Raw genomic sequence first — 24,364 nt, 5'->3', positions numbered from 1 at the left:
AGGGCCGAATCTGACGAGACCCGAATCTGTTCAATATCTCATACCCCATAAAGGTTACGCCGAACCCCGATGATGTCGCACCACCTTTCTGATACAAGCTAAACACATCCAAAAATTGAATAAAATAAAAATGAAGGTGTTCAGAGTTTAGAGTTTTTTTATAAAACCTATTAGTTTTAATTTCATTTTAGTTTGATAATTTCACAGTTTCCTATTAAAAACGCAATGTAGAAGTCAATCAAGTTACAAAATGACATTTGGATTGGCCAATTATATGGGTGCTGACTTTTTTAGGGGTCGCCCATTGAATAATAATGTTCTGACGGGTCGCCGCCGGTCGGTTTAGTTTTGTTTCATATTCATCATGCATTCCAAACCTGTTAATGTCCAGATTCCCCGGCGGAGTGATAAATTTTTTTTATTTTAATTTAAATTTTTAAGGTTACTAATGATTATGACACGGTTTAGCGTGCTCTGTTTACTTCTCTTGACCTCAGCAGTTTGTCAATAATCAAAACTAAAGAAAGAAAAGTTAGTAACGTGAAAAGTTTCGCTCCATCCAGTAAGCCCGATGAGAACTCGATCGTTCCTACATAGTACCTACCTAAAATTTGGAGTGATAAGCTTAGGAAGACATCGATTGAAATTATAAGTGGGAACATCTAGTTAAGAAGAAACTAGGTACCTACTAGGACAGCACACACAAACTGCTCGCCAGCTGCAAAATTAGGATTTGAATGCAGTTTTGATGCGATTAGCATTACTCCATCAAACAACTGCAAACCGTCTGCGTAGTTCTATCGGTGTGCATTCTAGACTGCACGTTTATTGCATCCTATTTTCTTGCTTGCTTCATATACCAACTCACTGGTAAGAAATGGGCATAATCACCGCCCTTACACGTGGCGGCGAAATCCTTGACAAATGAAGATGTATGACAAATGAAGATGTATGTATGTATATTAGAATATACGCAAAAAAATAAACTTTAATACGCAAACGACTTATATTCAGTTCTTAAATTTCGGTCACTGGGCTCATTGGAAAGAGTCCAAGTATTATAATACTTTTTATATCTACCTACTACATAGTTACAAATACGAATTATTGGCATAAGTTTTGTTAGATTGTAGCTTCCAAGGAAGTGCACAAAGTTGATATTATGTAGGTACCTTACCTACGAACTTTAATCTACTCTGAATCGGTAAGTAGATAGAGGAACATTAAACGATTGAAAACAGCCAGCGTCGTTGCTTTGTTTTTAGGATTTATGTTTGAACTCGATCATTGTCAAAATCTGTTTCGCTACCGATGTGTTCACACGTTTACCTATATAATAAATCGCAAGTAAATGAGATAGGTAGGTTAAAGGAGTGTTTCCACCAAAGCCGCCGACCCGCCGAGAAAGTCCGGGGACTTGATGTCCTCGTCACAAGTTTGAAGACTGGCGATGGCACGAAATGAACAAATCAATGATATAAAGCAGCCGCCGAAACCAAGCTGCCTGAAGGGCTGTGCTAGCGAGCTTGGTGTGTTCCTAAACTCCCATAAGTGTACAGACTACAGATAATATACTTTTTATTACAATAAAATTGACAAGTTATAGCCTATCTACTTGCATGGTAATGGATTGCATGTTTGAATAGCTTGAATCATTGGATAGAAAAAGGCGTTACGTTAAGTCTGTCCGTCTGTCACCAGGCTGTATATCATGAATCGTGATAGTTGACAGTTGTTATTTCCACAGAATATATCTACATTTCTGTTGCCACTGTTAGAACAAATACTTAGGTACTGAAAAAATTTAATTAGGTAAATATTTATGGGGGCTCCCATACAACAGACATGTTTTTTTTGTAATTTTTATGGTTCCGCATTTTGTTCGTCATCATCATCATCATCACTTCAACCCATTACAGGCCCACTACAGAGCACGGGTTTCCTCCCACAACGAGAAGGTGTTAAAGCTCCACCACGCTGGCCCAGTGCGGAGTGGTGGACGCCACACACCTTTTGGAACATTATGTAGAATTCTCAGGCATGCAGGTTTCCTCACGATATTTTCCTTCGTTGAAGCAAGGATATTTGATTTACTTGAATACATTACCTGCCTAATTAGTAAGTTTTCCATAGGCTCCATAAACATTAACTTATTGGGTTAAAGTAAAAATCGTATACAAGAATTTCAAGAGATTAGTTGACTTTTAGCTAGTAGGTAGGTACCTACTCTAGCCCATTTAAAATGGTGCCCCATATTCCCTTAAACAACGTTTAACTATATTTCTATTAGGTGTACTATTTCATTTTACTGCAAAATGAAATAGTACACCGATCCCTCTTACAAATAGGGAGCGGTGTTCCTAGGTAATTACCCGGTATGTTAATTTCATGCGGAGGCGAACTTGCTAAATGGTTTCAAAGTGCGTTTCGCAACTATGTTCACTATTCGTGTGGCTTCGACAAGCCGTTGTGTAGTCCTGTAACATTCCCCCTTCAGTACAACTTTACTTTAATATCTGCACGTACACATCCTACGGACATACCTACTAACGGCCGATTGGCGCAGTGGGCAGCGACCCTGCTTTCCGAGTCGAAGGCCGTGGTTTCGATTGCCACAACTCGAAAATGTTTGTGTGATGAATATGATTTTTTGTCCGTGTTATTTTATTCATTAAAATATTTATCAGTCATATTATTACCCTTAACAGAAGCTACGCTTACTTTGGGGCTGGATGGCGAAGTATGTATTGTCGTACTATATTTATTTATTTTTTATTTATTTATTCTATGAAGGGGTTTTGACCATGGAAATTTTAGTAAGAAGACACTGGAAATGTTGTGTAGGTAGGCGTCATACTGTCGCGCGAGCGAGACTTAGAACACACGAATTTTAACAAAACATTTGTAAAACGTTAGTCTTTTCATTGCCTCTTACGCTAAAATAAATTAACTGTTGACTGCCATGCGTGTGCGTTCGTATAGCGGAGTGGTGGACTACGGCCCAGCCAGTCTGCGACTCTTACAACTTCTAAGTTTTTGTAATCAACGAGCGTACCCAGCCAGCTTCGCCGGGCTAGATTTTGCTTTATTTTATTTAAACAATAAACTTACATCATTAAATTTTTAATTTAAGTCTCATAATATATTAAATAATTTATTTCTCTCCGTATTCATTCTCTTCTATTCTCTTCTCGAGCGGGTGAAGATCATTATCTACACCCATGTACACCCAACAATAGAATATCATCAGAGTAAATTAAAGCTGTACCTATTTGACAGTTTGACAGTTCAAAAATAGGAGTGCTCCGATCGTCACCAAACTTTACAGGATTACTCGCCAGGTCAATCCGGAGATTCCCTAAAAGTTTCATTGAAATCGGTCCAGCTGTTTCGGTGCCTATACGGAACATACCCACACAAATTCTCTTTTTTATATATAGATAGAAGATTAATCATAAACTTACCTCAAACGAATGCATTTTGCCTTCTTATAATATTCCATGTGGAAGAAGCTGGCACTATTTACATACTAGGTATACGATGTAACAATATTTAGACTTACGTAAAATCAGAATTAGAACCATTGTTTGTGGTATTAAATGGGTAGGTTTTACAAAGTTCTTTTTAGAACTGCGATCCTTTTTCGCATAGCTCTGCCATTGCGGTTTGCAGAGTTTTAAAAGTTTAGAGAAATTATTGCATTTGCTGACAACTCCTGAACCGATGCGATACCTCATTCGGCGAAATATTTTGGGTACCTACCTACCTACATACCTATGCTGTGTCACAACCAAAAATTTACTTGCAACACAATAGATCTTTTAACATGATTAGGACTAACTAAATCATGACCATGGAAAAACCATAAAAAATATCTAAAGACACATCTATGTACCTACGTAGGTACAAGTAGGTAACCAGTTACCATGTAACCTGTAACCAGCAATCTTGAAAATAGTATGCTACTTGTACGTACTGCTGCTAAAAGGACCATAACCTTCTACAAAATATTGCTTTTCCCAAAGCCCCATAATAATTGAAGACTTCCCTCAATTTCTCCAGCATCCCTTCAACATATCTTTACCTGATGAAAATGGGACCACATGGGCAGTATACCGTCATAGACAAAAAAAAAATTTTTCAAATCGGTATATAAATGACAGAGTTCTGAGTTAACAAGCATAAAAAGACAATCTAATTGAAAACCTCCTCCTTTTCTGTAAGTCGGTTAAAAAATCTGCTTATGAAAAACCAAGTAGTAGGTAAGTATTATTTATTTCAAGGCCTAAACCGAGACTCTGAAAGTCAAGTCTGTCTTTTAAATTCAAATAAAATTTCATCGATAACCTTTTCAAAGGGTGTTTGCAGTCACCATTATTGGTTCGGAATACAGCTTGTATTGGAACTTTAGAAGTCTGCAAGATACTCATAGGTTGGTCTTTTTTTTAAAGGTCTATGTTTTAAAGGTCACAAACACAAAGGTCTAAGTTATATTCTATTCCACTCATCTGAGAGAGATGAGTTTTGTGCCCAGAAATTGGACATCAATATAATGATACCATATAAAAAGCAGACACCAATAAAGAAGCCATCGGTTTTTCGCAAACATACCAGACGCATTAAAGTATCAAGGGAGTCCCAACATTATCCTGAAGATATTATTATATTGGAATCAAAGAGTGTTCAGAGACTTTTGGGTATACCTACAGAGTTCAAGTAGCTTACTACTTAGCTGCACTCTGAGGTGGCACCACTACAACCTTATTGCACTACAGGGGATCTGTGTAAGCCCTTGATAATATCGTAGCGGGAACCTTGTTAGGCGTATGGCAGTAATACCGATACTCCTTATCGATAGGGTGGTAAGCCACGGCCGGAGCTTCCCATAAGATCAAACCAGAGAAAATACAGAAACCCATGAATTCCCAAATTGCCTCTGTCGGGTATCGAGGCTGCTAAAAAACTTGGTATCCTTATTAAGGTTAGGCGGTACTTCACACCAGGTCAACGCCTCGCACTGTACCAGGCTTAAGTGCGAACAAGCATCGGTTTTTTACCGGATATACTTCGGTGAGTATGCTCAGGAACTTAACAATCTTGTTGCTCCTTACCCGTTCTACCACAGGACAGCGAGATACCGTGAGCGGTGGCAAGGATGTGGTTGTCCATCGACACGCACGAAACGTTTTTTATCCACGTTTCTGATACGTACCGCTAAGATGTGGAACGCCCTCCCGGCTACTGTGTTTCCTGCCACGTATAATTTGAGTAACTTCAAGGCTAGAGTGAATAGGCGTTTTCTAGGCAAGCGTACTCCAACTCATCATTGCTTTCTAATGGGCATGATTGTCGTCAAGCGCTGGCCTATCGTTAATAAAAAGCGCCAGGTAGATAATAAAAAAGCGCCAAAGTGATATTTTGATCGCTTAAATAAAAGTTGCGTTCGGTAAACAAAACTATTTGGTCCATTCGAAATAGGTTTGTTAGAGGTGCGTACTGATCCCCCGAAAATGAAGTCGAACTGGGCTATCACAACTAACAATATTATCTAATAATGCTTATTGTTAACTCTTTGTGCTAGGTATTAAATAAGAGTAAGAGTGAAATAAGAGCTACCTAATACTCTTATTTAATTTTAATAACGCTTTAACTGTTCTAACATCGTAGTTCAAGGTATGGGAAAATAGAGGAGTACCTAAATTCTTCGCAATTAAGCAACACGCTTATTTGTGTTTGGTGTATACAAGGATGAAACGTCAAAAGGGTCACAAAGTCCAATTTAGAACTGAGATCCCTTCGTGTGGTTTTTGTCGGCCCTTTGTGTGGTCACGAAAGTTATACTCTGCTCTAGCTTATTATCCTAAGGATGTGCTTAACTTTTGACCTCTTATTTTACCTTCTACTGTATTTTAGCCAATTATTCAATTTGCAGATTATCTCCTGTAATTATTGTGGTTAATGTTTAAGGTGTGGATAGTGGTTTTATTATCACTTTAGTTGATTCCTTTTTTTAAATCCCCTTGGGAATAGTGGGGTGTTTTAAAGTTAAGTTTGTGTCATCAATCATTGCTAGGATGGATTTTATAAAAGCGGTTTTTATGAACCGGTTTTAAAGTATCTATTTAATAGCAAAGGCGGTCTTATTGCTTTAAGCGATCTCCTCCAGACAACCCTTAATGAAAGAAGCAAATAAAGATGTAAATAAATGGTGTATTAAAAAAATAATAAAATTAATGTCATATAATTAGTATTACATTTTAGTTTCATTATTTTGAAACGTGCCTATTTAGGTACTTATCATACGTTAGGTACACATAAAACGTTCAACAAAGTTTTTATAAAAACGGGAAATATGAATTGCTATATTTGGACGAGGGAATATCTATTTGATTTCACGTGCCTTATCAGCCGCTGTCGAAATGCGATTAAAAGATCGTCTGGCGGCTGCATCGGTAAAGCGGAAGCTCGCACCGAATAATCGCATCGATCGCCAAAAAACTAACCCACATACGCACTGGCAGCGTAGCCGGAATTATTAATCGTGAGGAGTAAAGTGAGGGGTGGTGAGTGGTGGGTGCGGGTGCGGTGGGAGTGGGTGTGGGTGTAGGGTGGCGGGTGGTGAGCGCCGGGCGCAGGCGCGGGCGTGCGGCGGGCACTCCGCGAGGAAGGCTCGCGCGCTCCAGCCGCGTTCGAGGCGCGAGCGACCGCGATGCGCGAACTGCCAGCGCCGCGGCCGCTCCCGCGAGGGGCGCGCTAACTGCACCGATGCAGTGGCGAAAACTAACCAGGTTGAAGTCTTCGCCGGGCGGACAGTCGCGCGCTCGGAGGATGCTCTGCTGCGGCCGCAGGAAGGTATGCGATACGATCGATAGCGCGCGCCGAAACCGTCGCCCCTCCCGGCCCGGACGCCGACGCCGTTCGACGACCCCGCAAGGCCTCGCTAACTAAGAGCCTGTGAATTCTCCTGGACCTACTCCCTATTGTCATCACGCCCAATTACGATTGCATATGTTTTGTGTGTGATAACGGCACTATGTCATGTTATGTTCTATCATCTTACCTTACATTCCAAAGACCTATATAACATAGTAATAGAGTGCAATAAAAGTGGGTAACCTAATCTTTAAGATATTCTTCATAGAAACGTTATTAATCTATCGTGTTTTAGGTTATTCCGCGAGCAAAATCTCTATACTAAATAAGAAATATGTATGTCGACATGGCGCCAAATTACGTGAAAGAATCTTCGAAAATCTTGAGTTAAAATGGCATCCAACTATAGCTTCTTAAGTTCAGACTTCAGGCAGTGCTTTTATTGATCAAGTTTAAATAAAGCACCTCGCAGCAAATTGTCTGAAAGCCTACGACTTAAGCGGCTTTGTCGGAAGTTACAAAGCGTTTCATATTTCCCCCACGCACACACAATCCACGAGCATACAGTCCCCCTGAATATGCTTTATTGACTTTTAGAAATTACTTTCATCAGTCGTTGCTTTAAACGCTTAAATTAACGCTCTTAGTGATAAGGGTGGCTCGTTAGATATCATACAAGTACCTATTTCGCCATCTTGTCGATATTTTATCATGCGCCAAGGAAGACGCCTATTAAAATGTGTAAATTTGATTTCATCTTCAATGTGCCGGATGAAATTAGGTTAGGAATATATGGATGCTGTAAAAAGGATATTGGATACCTTCTACAATATTGGTGTATGGTTATATTAGTCAGTTTATTATATTCATATGTACGTTCTTAAGTTGAATTGCTTGACTTTATTCTTATCTTTTAGGGTTTGCCATTTTGCATTTTACCGCTTTGTTCCATTAGGACATTTCGTATTCTTGGCAAACCGCATTTGTCTTGTCTATCTGACAGATCAGACAAAAGCCAAACATGCAACCTCGTGTCTTCTCTCTTCCTGGCTTATGTTCTGTGGCTGCACCATACCCATTAGTTAAGTTATAAAGAACCTTAAAAAAGGTAGGTTTTGTTGTTACCGTTTTTAATAAGTAACTGCTAAGTTTTTTCACAGAATAAGTGGAGTTACCGAAACTGAGTATCCTGACTTGATTGGAAAAAGGGCTCCTAAAACTATGTCTCTCCTGGTTTACTTTATGCATTACGAGCAAGCTTTTGTTGAGCTTAATATGACGTTGCGTCAACCTATGATTTAGCTCGAATGAACTCGAAAACCTCGATTAACTTTAGATAGCCAGGGATTGACAGTATAGCTAGTTTGTGGAAAGACAGCAGCAAGTCAGTCGCAAGAAGCCGCTGGTAACACAAGTAATTTGAGAGACATAATCATCAATACTTAAACCGATGGATGTCCACTGCTGGACATTGTTTTTAGAGAGTTTCAGAATCCACGGTCCTGGGCCGCTTTTTTACAGAGACTCCCAAAAACTCGCTTAATGCCATCTGTCCACCTCCTTGGGGTCGATCATTGCTTAGTTTACCGGCGCTGGTTCGCCGTTCCAGTATTTTTGGAATCCAACATTCATCAGCTGTCCGACCTATGTGCCCCGCCCATTGCTAGGTACTTGAGCTTCGCGATACGTTGAGCTCGTTTGAATTCGGTAGTTCTACCTCTTCTACTGATCTCCTCATTGTTTATTTGGTCAAGTAGAAACACTCCCAGCATAGCTCTTTCCGTTGAGCGCCGAGTGACTCTGAGCCTTTTTATGCGGTCCATATAAAGCGACCACTTCGAGTGTGGAGATCTGAAAAAACCACTGTCCAGCATTAAATAACCATTGGGTAAACAACGGACACGACCTACATATTCCTGACTTCTATTAGGTTGTTCGGAAAGTCATTTCGTTTTTTCCCGCCAGAGGACTTAATTACGTTTTTTCGAAACTAACTTCACACTTAAGCCCCATAACCATTATATGTCTTGAGAGCTGATATTGCAAGGCTTGTGTGTGAAAAAGTTCTATTAATTCTACCCAGTAGTTTTTGGTTGGTGCCCTTTTAAATATGGAGAGCAATAAGCAGCATTTTCGTCATATTTTACTTTTTAACTTCAGAAAAGGTAAAAATGCTGTCCAAGCGAGAAAAAAATTGACGGATGTGTATGGAGAAGGCGTGTTAACAGTACGCCAGTGCCAGAACTGGTTTGCAAAATTTCGATCCGGCAATTTTGATGTCGAAGATGCACCACGGTCTGGAAGGCCGGTCGAAGCTGACAAAGATGCGATAAAGGCATTAGTTGATGCAAATCGGCGAATCACCACACGAGAGATCGGTGAGAGGTTAAATTTGTCGAATTCAACTGTTTATGGCCATTTGAAAGGCATGGACTTAACCTCGAAGCTCGATGTGTGGGTGCCCCATGTCCTTACCGAGCGAAATTTGTGTCGTCGTGTTGACGCGTGTGATTCGCTCCTCAAACGTCTAGAAAATGATCCATTTTTGAAGCGGATTATTACTGGGGACGAAAAATGGGTTGTATACAACAATGTTAAACGCAAGAGGTCATGGAGCAGAAAAGATGAACCGGCTCAAAGCGTGTCAAAAGCCAACATTCACCAAAAAAAGGTGATGCTCTCCGTTTGGTGGGATGTCAAAGGAATCGTTTTTTTTGAGCTTTTGCCGGACAATACAACGATTAATTCAGAAGTCTATTGTCATCAGCTGGACAAATTGAATGATTCACTTAAAGAGAAGAGGCCCGAATTAATCAACAGGAAGGGTGTAGTGTTCCACCAGGATAATGCGAGACCTCACACAAGTTTGGTCACTCGCCAAAAACTTTTACAGCTTGAATGGGACGTACTGCAACATCCACCATATTCTCCAGATCTGGCGCCTTCCGACTACTATTTGTTCCGGTCCCTGCAAAATTTTTTGGATGGCAAAACCTTTACCTCAAATGAAGATGTCAAAAACCACCTGGACGAGTTTTTTGCCAGCAAGGACAAAAACTTTTATGAGAGGGGAATTATGTTACTGCCAGAAAGATGGCAAAAGGTGTTGGACCAGAATGGCCAATATATAATTTAATAAAATATTTATTCATTATACGAAAACTGTCTTTCATGTTCCCCAAAAAAAACGAAATGACTTTCCGAACAACCCAATACATCGTAGAATCGGCGTTCTGAAATAATGGTAGAATTACTAATAGCAGACAGATTTCAAACCTTGATGAAAAAATACGAAGTTAATTATAGAACTGCTTGAAGAATTCTTTATTCAAGGAGAAATATAAAGTATAAAATAAAGATTTGGGTGGATGAACGAATCGCCTTACAGCGCGTGTGCACTACGTCCTATTGAAATCCATTAAATACGGATTGAGAAAACTGAACTAGATTGAATTCTTCTAACCTAAAAACGGAACTTGGAGCACAATTACTATGGCAAAATTTACCATAGTAGGTATAATTTATAAAGTGACTACGAGATACTGTTTTTCTTCGCGCATATCTGCTTGAACTTAATTTAGATACTGTTTTTTTGGTATTGTAGATGTCGCGTGAAAAGAGTTTCTGCACATGGGCAATTTCTGCAATTTAAGCCACTCAGTCCGATCCGCACTGGGCCAGCGCGGTGGACTATGACCTAAACCCTTCTCATGTGTGGGCGACCCTTGCTCTGCTGTGGGCCAGTAATGTGTTAATATGATGAAGATGAGTCCGATTAGGTACATTGATTAATAAACTATTCTATATTTAGTAGGTACTAGTGGTTGCCAGTTACTCGTACTTCGTCCGCATACAATTTGTGACAAGCATAATTTTCATTGAAACCCAGTAGGTAGGTAGGGAGTAGTGAGATAAGTATTCATAATTTTAAATACATCTTGTTATTATAATTATATAAAAAAGCAATCGGGACTTATTTTTATTCAGGGACAGTTTGCGGAAGAATTATTGCCAAAAACTTCTCAATGCACCGTAATACCAGCAGTACCGACAGCAGTATTTCTGCGTGGCATCGATTCTCTTGAGCATGCTGTGGATGTTGGGGTATACTAAAAAAGTGACAGATATGGGTTACGTTAGGGCACATTGTGTTAAGTTTGTTACTAGGGTGGCAGAAAATAAGGCGTACCGACGAGTACTTATTTACTTATCATATTGTATCCAAACGTGCAGCATTGAATGGGACAATGTAATAACTACCACGTGACCCTGTTTAGGTGTTTAGCAACATTGCTTAACACCTAAACAGGGTGACGCAATAGCAGTGCCAAGGACATCCTTGGCACTTCCACTGTATTAAGGCATTTTTAGTCATAATGATATATCTCGCCCCTGGACTCAAAATCTATTCGCCCGTCGAATCATTTTAACAGCGGGTATTTAATTTTTTTGTCAAATTGTCATTTAGACCTACTCCTAATATCTTCTTTTCTTTAACACGACACTACATTAACTACATACACTTTCAATTACCCCTACCCATAATGATGGATAAAGTAAACGACGCGTTAGAAGAAGAAATAAATCATGGTTACGCAACATTCGTGAAAGGACCAACATTGTTGCAAAATTATTTCGCTTGGCGCAAGACCTCGAGAAGTTCGCTGTGCTGACGGCCAACTTATAGTATAAAGAGGCACAAATAGAATAAGGCATCAACTTAGATGTTTAAATACATTGGCAGAAAGGAATACTGTAAAAAAAATGATTGTGTTTTACAGAATTTAACAGCAATATAGATGCAGGTTGCATCCTATCCTATGTAATCTACCAAATCTGCACCTGGGTTAAGAAGTAGCTTACATATTATTTGTACCTATTGCGTTTCAAAGTTAAATTATCAAGCTTGTTGAAGAGATTATGCCATGAAAAGGTAACGCATATATATTCTTGCAGTTCTTTTTTGAGTATAGTTTTTTTTTGTGTCAGAGCTGGTCCGGGGAAGTACTATCACGCAGCGTTGTTGCAATGCTGTGTTCCAGTCTGAAGAGCGTGGTTGCCGTTGTAATTATAGGCACATGAGGCTTAAAACCTACGCCTCAGTTTGATGGACACGTGATTATTTCTCTCTAGGCGAAATAGTTCTGCTGCACTCGCGATTCCAGTCCACTCTCTGATGTTACGAAGCCAGGCCTTTTTTTGCGACAATCACCTCTTCTTGCGGCAACTTCGGCCATCATAATTAATTGCAGGATCTTTCGTGTCTTAGCACGTGCCCCAGAGTCATTCCTTGTCAGAGGATATAATCGGGGACATCATTTTTGACTCGTGCCTATGCTAGCCCTGCAGATATGCAAATTTCCTTATCATTATCACTCATTTTAAAAATTCAATGTAACAATTTTTAGGTTTGTAGTTACGCATTAAAACAGCCTTCTGTTCGGCTATTTGAATATTTTATTAAATAAAATCGATTTTGACTTCGGCTTTTATAACGAAGGCCTGCGTCGGAAAAACACTACGCTATAAAAAAATGTACTTATATATGGAACCCTGCTTTTAGATTATCAGAGTCTTAACTTCCAGTGTAAAATTATAACCTTTGACATGAAATAATGACATAAACACTGCGATATAGGTCAATCGTACTGTATCAGGGGGAGAATTGTGAATACGTGCACCCTCTCACCTACTTTCTGGCCCCTACTTTGCTTTCATGTGAATGTAATCATTAATTAGTGCTTTAAACAAAGTATTCGCTTATACGTACCTACCTAAAGTCGAATTTTCTTAATAAACCTAAAAGATTCTTGCGGTAAAATTCAAAAATTCTTAATTCTCGTAGGCCTATTACATTCATACGTGTTTACATAAATTTGAGGTAATGGTGATAACTACATTCGCCAATCTAAACCTAAAGCTACGAGGGTTCCAAATCCGCGCTGGTCTAAAAACAGCCCACAACAAACTTAGTCCGGTATTTTTTTTGTGATCACCATCTCACAGGTAATGATTTTTTTTTCATATATGACGGCGCCTCTGACGCGATATTATTTTTAAAAACAATGACGTCAGCAATACTGACGTCATTTTTGTCGTCGTTATCGTAACTTTCCATGTTAGCAGTAATAAGGACTTGTTTTTCCAAATAATTGTTTATTTCACTTAAATAAAGTTATCACAACAATATAGAGCTCTGCTCGGTTTGGCTACTCGTGCCAGAATGATCCGCAAGACACTGAACACTCTGTATTTATAAAGAACACCCAGGTGGGGTGATAAGCAATCTGTTGTTTACAGGTGGTGTACATCAATTAGCTAATGATCTTTAATTATGAGAATAACAATTACAATTTATCTTTAATCAATTTATTTTTTAGGGTAATCAATTTAGCAACTTCATATGTCGTTGCGCCGATATATATATACATGAATAATATTTAAAGTTAAAAAAACCTGCATGTCTGAGAAGAGAGAGGTATCCACTATTTCGAAAAAAAGATATTTAATAGTTTTATATAATTTATAAGTATTAATAAAAAAACATTTTTAAGTATGAATAAAAAAATGTAAATCAATAAATGATAGAAAAATAAAAAACCCTTTTCTACCCATAACCTTGTAAAGCCTTATTACAAGGTTATAGTTAGGAACAGAGTAATAGGAGAAAAAATACCTAGACCTTTAAAGTCAAAGTCAAAGTCCAGACCATTCCTGCAAGTTCCATTAAAATTATAGAAGCTTCTGATTTTTTCCTTGGTTTAATTTTTTTTTTAGGCACATAATTTTAGGTAGTTCCTTACTTCTCTTAAAAATACCATAGCGGATGATTTATTTATAGTTGAACCAATAATTTTCAATTGATACCATGGACATTTAATTTGTTACACAATTCAACTGTATACGGTGTGCTTACTGTAATCACTGCTTACTAGTTAAATATAAAACAAAAGCACAAACAAAATTCGAACCACTTATTTAATACCCAGTAGTGGATTTTAGATTACATATTAAAGAGTTAAGAAAAAGTAGGTCACGGTTATATGACTATTGTATGCCCTCGTTTCTCTTTTATCAACAAAAGATGAAAAAACGGAATTGATTCAACCCGTTTTTCAAAAGACTTGAATACATCTTTTGTTATCTATGTGATAGCTTAATGCAAGTTATTGTAAGCTCGAGTAAAAAAATAAGAAAATAATTTGGTATTTTATACTGACTTATATGAATTCTAGTCTTTTGATCTAATCTGATCTCCAAAGCATGATGGTTATCTTCGGTCTGATACGACTTTTTCTACTTTATCAAATCTGAAATAACTATCACTAGATGTGCAAAGTTTTGAGGATCCATACGCCTACTTCCGATGCAGTACTAGATGTCGACTTTACCCGCTTTGATTTCGTTCTCGATGTAAAACACCATCTCGATCACTTGCTCAGTGAAAAACAATAACTAATCTTTCTCACTGCAACTGTACATTTTACAGAAATAAAAGTAGCCCATGATAGAACATGGGCTACTTTTCCACCATGTATTCTATTACTGTGCCAATTTCATCCAGATCCGTTGAAAGTTCTGGGGTAATTGAGTAACAGATATCCGATCATCCAAACTTTTTAATGTTTTACAATATATCTTTATTCTATCTTATATTAGTAGAAACGGAAAGTAACATAAAGTAACTAACACGGGATTTGTAAAAAAACCGTAAGAAACGCGGGCAAAATTGAATTTTGAGAATTCATAACTGGTTCTTAATCGTAATTTGTAAATAGCAGTTAGGATTTAAATAACATAGAAAAGCCTGCAATGAACGGAATTGTTGGACTGGAATGCTATGGAAAAATTTAACCCGCTATTAAATGCCCGAGCCGTATGTTAAATCTACAAAGGCATTAGTGATAATGAAGGTCATTTTACTGATGGAGTCCGCGCATGTTATATTGGATAGGTAATTTATCTTTACAGGCTACAGAACAGTTTAAGAAAAATCGTTATTAGGAACGCAAGTAGATTAAGGAACTGCACATGTAAAGTTTTTTTATCTGGTTCCTTTATGACGATCTTTCTGGCGCAGAGAACGTGTTACCTTAATAATTGAAAATATCAGGTTATATCATCATTAGACAGTCTTGGTCTTTTGAAGAAACGTCTGTAGTCTGCGACTTGGTTGTGCACTTGGTTGTCCAGTTACCCTGTGTGACTATTTGTTTATCCAAGAGCACGATTGCCACTCCAGCACCATGGAGTTGAGTTGGATTTCCGGCTAAGATTAAAATTCATAATTCCCTAATTTGTTAAATAAAAAAAAACATACTACTTATACGTATGTTACTTAAGCACAAACAGTTAGATAAATAACAGGGCCTAATACCTGATCACACTCTTGCTGCAGCTGATGATGAAAGGCAAATCTTAATTAGGTCATCGTCTTAATTATTATATTTGAATAACTTATTAATGTGTTTCACAGAACTATTACACAACAGTTGAATAACATCCATTAGAATGTGCGTAAGGTGTTGAAGTGGGGGGCGTGTCGGTGACACAGAGGCCCCGTAATCACGAAACCGTTCGTTGAATTACTCATTTTTAGGTTGATCCGTAATATTTTAAGAAGTGCCATCCGTATCCGTACTTCAGCAACTGGCTTATTTATCAAACGTTTCATCATCATCAATATAACCCCATTGCTGGCCGACTACAGGGAACAGGTCTCTTGTCCCACTATGATTGAGAAGAGTTTATGTCCGGAATTTAGTCCGTCGTCTGCGCTGGCCAAGTATGGATCGGTAGTCAGCACACGTATTCAAATACATTTTGGAAGCATTTAGGTATCCTGACGATGTTTTCTTTATCATTAAAACAAGACATTTAATTGTTTAAATGACTCAGAGATTTCATTGCTTAAATTTAAAACCAGGAATCGAGCTCAGTCCCCCCAAAAGTGAACGCTCAAGTCACCATCATACATAATAATTATTTAGGAGATACATAGCAGGTCAAGTGGCAAGACGAAATTACTAACTCTGAGTACCAAGGAGATAGCATAGGAGCACTAATAATAGCAGGACCACTTGGCTAATAAAAGCCCCGATCCCGTAGTGTAAGTTTTTAATTTAGGTACTTTAATCTGCTTTTGTACGAAGTTGTTAGAACGTGGCATTTGTTGTGGTCGTCTATAATAAATATAACAGATTACGTCGTGGTGGCGTTTGTTCATTTGAAACTGAGGGTTAGAGTAAAAGACTCCCAATTTCTTGTATACCATACTTTTGAAAGGATACATTGAATAACATTGATTACCCGTTGAGTCAAATTGTGTTGTACCGAAAGAACTTCTTTGGAAATTGTGGACGGCACTACTCGATATTTAGGCTAAGGCCTAAAAACGCAAATAAACACTATTCGGTATCGGCTACTGGAAACAGTTCCATACTAAATAGAGCTGTATAATGGTTGATTACAAGACCCCTTTCAAAACAATTTTTGACTAAGTGCTGTCAACTTTGACCTTGTGTGGTGTACAATAATAGTGTACTCATTAGTTTAGTCATTGAATAGAAATAATGAGTGGCAGGAATAACACATTCGTGATATTACAGAACCCTAAAAAGTGACACACGGAATTACACTCATCAGCCGCTGAGTAAAGTAGTGTTGTAGAGAGGGCGAGTTTGTGAAACTGTGGAGCATAATCACGACACCCTTTATTTAATCCCAATTTCTTTGGGTCCTTTCCTATGTATGCAAGTGAACACCATTTTAAATTTGTCGACTGGAGACTGTCGCACAAACAGAACTTCTACAATGTAAAATACCTCAACTGCAATTCATACTGCTCTTTCACCTTACAAATGATTCTCTATTTTTGTGTGGTGTACAATAGTAGTGCACTCATTAATTTATTCACTTAATATAAATAATGAGGCAAGAACAATAAATTCGTACTATTACAAAACCTTAAAAAGTGACACATTGAATAACACTCATTATCCACTGAGTAAAGTAGTGTTGTAGCGAAAGGCGTGTCAGTGAAACTGTGGACTGTAATCACGGCACCGCTTGTTGAATTAACAATACTTTGATTGATCCTTAAGCCCTCTGTACGCAAGGCAACTCAAAACATTGAATGTTCTTCCTTAAACTAAGATTCCGTGGTCAATAAGAAAACTGTTTTGCCATGTCCGTCTGGCCATCGGTTTGTTTATCTATCGGCCACGGCCTAGCTCAGTCACTCTCTGTACTAGAAAACTTGAATTTACACACTGACTTATACGGGTTCGAATCCCGCAATCGCACAGATCTCACTAGGGACCCGATCTCAACTCTCTTTGGGTTAGAGAGCGTAAGCTTACTGATATCTTAGTCAAAGACCTTGCAGCTCAGTTATTTCCATCATTCACCCGTGCATAATAGCGGTCGAATGTTAAATAATAAGACTGTGGTGGTAGTAGCTAGAGGCGTGTTTGTGAAACCGCGGCATGTACCTGCCTAATAACGACCCTCTCGTAGAATTACTGTTTTGATTGATCCTTACAGCGTGACTTTTATTTGAATAAGTACTGGTTTTGTAAAAGGAACTTGATATTTTTCGAGACCTTTAATTATATAAGGTCCCTCGTTATACGGGTAACAACACATCTATACAAGCATAACGGCTCCTTAACCGGTAGTAGTATTTAAAGTAGAAGTAGAGATTTCAGTGGCAGAGCTCGTCCGGGAAAGTACCAAGCTTATGTCTGCCAGTTAGAAACATTATTGAAATGCTTTGTTCCGTTCAGAAGGCCATCGTGACCGGTGGCTTATCACCTACGCCTCAGGTTTGGGGCAGTTTTAACAGTCTTAAACTTCTGTATAAGCCGCGTTTAAAGCAGAAGATACTATTCTTCTTCTTCTTCTTCCTCCTCTGGGCTTGTCTCCGTACTTGGTCGGCCGGAACCTCCCGTGTACGTAGTGCCACTGATGCGGCTCCCCGCTGGGTCATTCCAGCCAGCCGAGCTCACTCCAGAAGCTTAGCAGGCCGCCCAGGTCGCCAAGTGCTTCAGGGAAAATACTATTAAAAATAGTCTAAAATATGTGCTTTCTGAAAATAGCTCTTTCATATTAAATTTACTTTCCACTCGTATTTTTCACAAATTGCCGTCGTGTATGATTTTCTGATTCACATATCGCCCGACATGCATAAAAAGGCTTCGAGCGTCCGCCCACAGTTGACATCATCCAATATAGCTTGTATAACAATACCATAGGTTTTTACACACTTTTTATTTCACAACAGTTTTATTAAACCCATTTTCCCATGGTGTCTACACGCTAAATCGTTTGGCGGCACGTTTTTGTCGGTATGGTGGTAACTAGCCACTGTCGAAACCTTCAGATCAGACCAAAGAAAACTAACAAATCATAAATACCGAAACTGCCCCCGCTGGATATCGAACCTGGGGTCTCCCACTAATAAGACCGCAGAGCTCACCACTGTACCAAAGAGGTCGTCAAAAATAAGAATGCGAAAATATAAAGAACTATCCGAACTACTTGTAAAAAACGTGCCAATTAAATGGTAGGTACTTATTCTGATCAACACAAATATCTAAACTAATGTAAATTGACAAGTCTAAATGTAGGACAGTCCTTTTTACAAGAATTGACAGTATTGTTTACAAATATCTAAGCTTATCTAAATCCACAGGTCTATCAGGACCTTTGAGGCCTTTTTCAAGAAGTGGCACGTTAAGCGGCTGAGGGATGAAATAATCCTTTGTCTTTTAATATACCACACATTACTTTAAATATACCACATATTTAGGTTAGGTTACTTGTCTACTCATGTATCTATTACAGCTATTGTATTTATTTATTACCAAAAAACCAAAATTATGGCAATTTAAATTTTTTTTTAATTTATATTAACATAATTTTAATTTATTTAAAAAAGGGACAGGACGTGACCAAGGAAAACTTATCTCTAAAAAGTAGTTAAGTAGTTAAATGTTGATTTGATCAACGCCTCAGAAACTTAAGTCATGTCTTTACAAGCCGTATAAAAAGTGTCCAACAAAATTGTGTCCAAAAGCAAATAACCGATATAGATGAATTCGAAAATAAGGCGTACCGAAAAAGTTTGTATGATATATCGGTTAAATATATATAATACTAGCTGTCCCGGCGAACTTCTTACCGCGCATCATTTTTTTTTTATGAATGTTATTATTTTAATACTTATTATCCTATTCCGGTCTAAGAGGAATCCAAAAAATTCAAATATCATAAAAATTGGTCCAGCCGTTCTTGTGTTGTGAATGGTGTAACGGACTTTTTATGTCAACTCACACGGGAACGCTGTCGAACGGGATAAACAGTATCCTATGTCCGTCTCCTGGCTCTAAGCTACCCACCTACCAATTTTCAGCCATATCGGTACAGCCGTTCTTGAGTTATAAATAGTGTAACTAACACGAAGATACTTAGAAATGTGATAAACTGCACTTAAAGGTCGTTCCTAGGGGTTTATTGGCAAAAGAAATACTTAGTTCATTTTAACTAGCCACGTAATAACATTATACGGTTGCGTCGTAAACACTGCATTCGGGGTGATGGTATTTGATCTATGACGTCATAACCTCGAGTGTGAAACTCACTTTATAGTAATTGCGAAACGTCCATTTTGATAAAGAATAGGTACTGCGACGTTTTAAAGAGATTAATATGTTATTAATGTTAGAAAAAAAAATACTTAAAATTTTATAATGGTTTAATATCCAACCATTATCAAATCCATCCGACAAATAAGCTGTATGATACCCAAGTAAATATTACTTTATATTTCTTTAAATACTTTAAGCTCCGTCTATATCTGATTAGGTAATAACCTTTAAAGTTCACAAGTAAGAATTTCTGAAAATACTTCGCATATAATAAAGAAACTTTCGAGAAATTCGTAACACATTTTTTATTTTAATAAATACATAATATTATATACAGTAGGTACGAACTCTTTGGTTATTCAAACTTTTCTAAAGTTTGCCTTGTAATGTTAATGAGGACCTCCAGATAATAAGGTTTTTTTTTCTTATAACGAATTGAAATCAAAATATTTGAAAATTGTATTCGCAAATCCACGCTTTTTGTTCCATAGGACTAAAACAACAAAGGAGGTAAAAGTTGTTTGTTCTACACAAAAGATAAAAGGCTCTTGTACGAAAATTCGTCAGGAGGCCTTGTTTGTTGCGTATAGAACTTTTTTTTTTCTTTAAAAAGAAAACGTTCAAAATCTTTTATATTGCGTTACAACGTTCGTAACGGATTTGCTTTTTGTTCACCATACAATCTATACTCATAATAAAATTGTAACGGCTCGAAGTTTAGCGGTACGTCTTTGTCTGTGTCTGTGGCTAAAGCCTCCCACCAAAACACACAGATGTCCAAAACGTTACAAGCGATTTAACGTTCCTGTATAAACTGATTAGGAATATGTATGGGTTTAATATAACAACCTTATCAGTAAGATTTCTCAGGCATATAGGTTTCCGGTTTATAGGTTTCCCAATGTTTTTCTTCACCGTTGAAGCAAGTGATATCTTAATTACTTAAAACGCACAAAACTTAGAAAAGTTAGAGGTACGTGCTGGGTTCGAACTCGGCCCCCCGTAAGTCAAGCCAAAGTCCTAACCACTGTGCTATCGTAGACGAATATTGTTATCTTATTCTCGTAACTTGTATGTGAACAGAATTAAGAATATACAGAAACCGTGTACACGACTAATATTGAAGCATCAAAAACCACTCCATTTTTTAATTGTTTCTCGAATAAATGGTTAGTCACTTCATACCATTTAGCAGATGACAGTAATTATTTTACCTCTATGTTCTAAGCGTTAACCATAAAAAGTGAAAAAGGGAAAAGTTTGTGAGCTAGCAACATTCCACTGGTGTAAAGTTAGGCGTGCGAAGTGAGGCGTTGTCACTGTTTTTCGATACAATACACTGCACAAAATAATGGCTGGATGAGGATTCTGTATATTCTTAATTCAATATATATATGTATTTATTCACCTACCCACTTACATTTTATAATTTTGTAACATTAGAGGATTATGCAATGTTCATACAAACTCAGTGGAGTTTCAGGAGATCAAGTAACCTTAGGTTTACTACTGACTGTAAGAAAGTGTCGCTGTCGTTTCTAATCGAAAATTTCTGTAAAGAACAGTGAAATTTCACTGTCCTTTACTTTTTCATTGTATAAAAACCATAATATATATCCTTGAAAATTAACTATCTGACCTTTCTTTGGAAATCAGAAACTTCATACCAGAAAAAACGAAAAAAGAAAAGTACTATGAATATATTAAAATATTAATTTATAGAATCACAAGATTTTCAACACTTTATTATCATAGCGAGCTCTGCGGTTGAACACTTGTAAAGCTTGTAATTAAAACTACATCCAAGCTCAGACAATGTTTAAGTACTCGCAGAAAATTAAGTGTACGATCTACCTTATTTGTAAACTGGCTTTATTTCGGAATATGTTTTCCGGTAAGCTTTTAAATTCAAAAATTCAAAATACATATTTCAAGTAGGCATAATAAAAACTTTTTTGAAACGTCAAGTCTGTCTGTTTTTAGTGAGTCAACGGTTCGGAAGGCAGATTCTACCGAGAAAAAGCCGGCAAGAAACTCAGCAGTTGCTCTTTTCCAACAATCCTTACGTTTTCGTTACAATCCTTACATCATACTGAGTGAAACCAGCAATTTTTTTTTTATAAAAATTAAAATCGTGTTGTATTTGTCAGTCCTTGTTTAAAATTTATTTAATGATGTATTTACTGATTTTTTAAAATAGTACATTTTAAAAAGTAAGTGTTCAAAGAATAGTCGACAGATTGAAGTTACAAACTCTCGGTTTGTATTCCGTTGAGCTATACAGCCTTAGATTCTCTCAATGAACTATAGTTTAACAATATTAATCAACCATAACTACTTGGTATGTGGCTAAGAGGCCTGTGACTAAACTACATATCCAAGTTGAGACACGCTAAACCGCCACCGCAGCTGAGTGTACTTGCGCCTCAATTCTCATTACAAGTTTCTGTCTCTTGTTCATTTAATCTTGCTTACTACCCCAGTTTCAGAATCGCTGATTAAACAAGAGTATCTTCCTATTAATCGTTGATCATTTTAGTAATATTTTGTCAAAAGACTGATTATTAGCAGGTTAATTTCATAACAAAGAGATCACTTATTTCCAAGAACTAACTACAACTTAGTTATTTGTTGGAAAATATACATACCTCATGATACATTATAATCGCTTGATTCATCTCTGGCCATTCACTGGCCTTCAAAAATATAATATAATTTTCTAGAGAAATTTGTGCGCATTATTTACAGCAACTCTAGCTGCTGTGAGCTAAAGATCCTATGAATATGGAAGCATCTACCAAGTTGTGCGACATTAGTTATGTTGATTATGAAAATGATTTAAGATAAAATTTGATAGTTATCACGTTTTCTCTATCCGATAACGTTTTATTAATACTTGGCAGATTTATTCGATTGACGATCAATTTGATCAGCGTCTAAGACACTGGGGGCGGGCGCCTCGCTTCGATTGCTGCTTAACATTAAATATTACAGTTTGTATTTGTGTTTGTATATAAGTATACACATGAATATATGTTTGCGAAGAGAAACTTCGGTATTTCAATGGATATATGTAGTGTTACATAGACATTACTATGTAACACTACATATATAGGAATATAATAATAAAAAAAAAAAATTACAAATATTAAGATGCTTTGGTTCGGTTCTCATTTAGGTAGGTGTACAAAGTTACATGGTTTATTATGTTACACGAATATTTATTTTGAACAAGTATTGTTACAGAATAAAATTATATTCAATCAGCACAATTTTCTATATTCCATAAACTTTACTGTCACTTCGTATTTAATCATTTATTGAACAAACAAAAAGCCATCGATGGTTGAGGGGCTAAAGAGTACCAAACGTGTGAACGAGATAACCTTATTTGCAGACTGGACAGTATGGTTTAACTTACTACATATAAGCAAGCTTTCATCTGTCGATAGGCAACCGTTCTAGAAATGCCCTATAGCTTACTGACAATAATGCAATATACATAGGGGTCCGTACAAGCTTATGAGTATTCTATTAGGTGCAGATTTATCTGCTATTAAAATAAGTTAAAGATTTTTGTGCACGTTTATGCGATGGCTACATCCAGACAAATTCGCATGGTGTAACTCATTATAAATTATCTATAAATCATATCGCTCCAACACCGTACCATCCTCAGGAGATATTGACTTCACAATGTACAATTGCTAATTCGAACTGGTTGTTCGTTGTAAATTCATTTATATATTAGTACTCCCGCAAAGTATCATCTGTTTTATTCAAAAACTAATAAATTCTAAATTCTAAAGATTAAAGCTCACGTCATACATAATTAATCGGTTTAATTGGTTTAGTAGTTTTTGCGTGAAAGAGTTACACACTGGTTCATTCATACTTATACACTTTCGCATATATTATTTTTATGATTGCTGCTGATTTGATGATTCGATGATTAAAATTGATATTTCGTATGGTCTCTGCTCAACTTTTAACGTCGTTTTGATATTGAATATCGTCAATTCACTTTCGCGAGTTCTGGCTTTACCACAGACATTTCTAAAAATAAATACCTACCTAATTTTATATCATGAAATCAAAAACAATATACGGCTTAGTTAATGTGGTCTTTTCTCACAACAATAGGTCTAAGATGCACGTCACGAAATTATGATGTCTACCCATTTTCTCGTATGATCGCATCGAAATAAGACGAGATAGTGTGGTTCTACACCACACTGCGCGGATGCAGTAGATAGTCGTAGTAGTACGGAGAACGCGGGGATGGTCACCACACGGCACATGTTATAAGATATTTTCCCATTAAGGAAGTTTGATTTGACTTTGTAGGTCTTGGGTCTCTTGAGACCGACATTTGGATGTAGATTTTTAAAGAATTTTATCAATATATCAATATTTCAATATTACAAATCTGGCAATACCTAACCTAACTTATTAATATCTTACTTGATATAAATAGTGAGTATCGAATGTTAATTACATACAATTATGTCTCTAGAATAATGTCTTGTTCGCGGCAGTAAGGTTGGCCCTTGTTGCCAACATTTTTTCGTAGCTGATCGCTACAATATCTCGTAGCAATCTACGAAACCTTAATACAATAACCATTGAATTAAATGACAACGTTTGGTAGTGTAGTTTTTCATATAAATTAGTAATAGTTAGTTAATCAATATTTTTTTAAGGACGAGCAAACGTCAACAAAATTTGCGAAGAAAACTATAACGTTTGTTAGATTTACTCTAACAGTTAACTTGTTAAGTAACTGTGCTGCTGTTTTTAGGCATAATACCACAGTGATTTCTCGGAAGCTAATTATAAAT

The 24,364-nt window shown here is 37.2% G+C and overlaps 1 protein-coding gene across 1 annotated transcript in view; it reads left to right on the top strand.

Moving 5' to 3' along the window:
- The first annotated feature begins 6,765 nt into the window (after nt 1-6,765).
- LOC120625927 (rho GTPase-activating protein 100F) overlaps nt 6,766-24,364 on the top strand; it is a 68,073-nt gene continuing 50,474 nt past the window's right edge. The window contains exon 1 of the mRNA XM_039893198.1: nt 6,766-6,852. Coding sequence (XP_039749132.1) covers nt 6,766-6,852 — 87 coding nt within the window. The remainder of the gene's footprint in view (nt 6,853-24,364) is intronic.

The sequence above is a fragment of the Pararge aegeria genome, chromosome 8, assembly GCF_905163445.1.
Source record: "Pararge aegeria chromosome 8, ilParAegt1.1, whole genome shotgun sequence".
Classification (NCBI taxonomy): Eukaryota; Metazoa; Arthropoda; class Insecta; order Lepidoptera; family Nymphalidae; genus Pararge; species Pararge aegeria.
The sequence above is the reverse complement of the archived record's forward strand: the minus strand, read 5'-3'. Positions and strand labels throughout refer to the sequence as shown.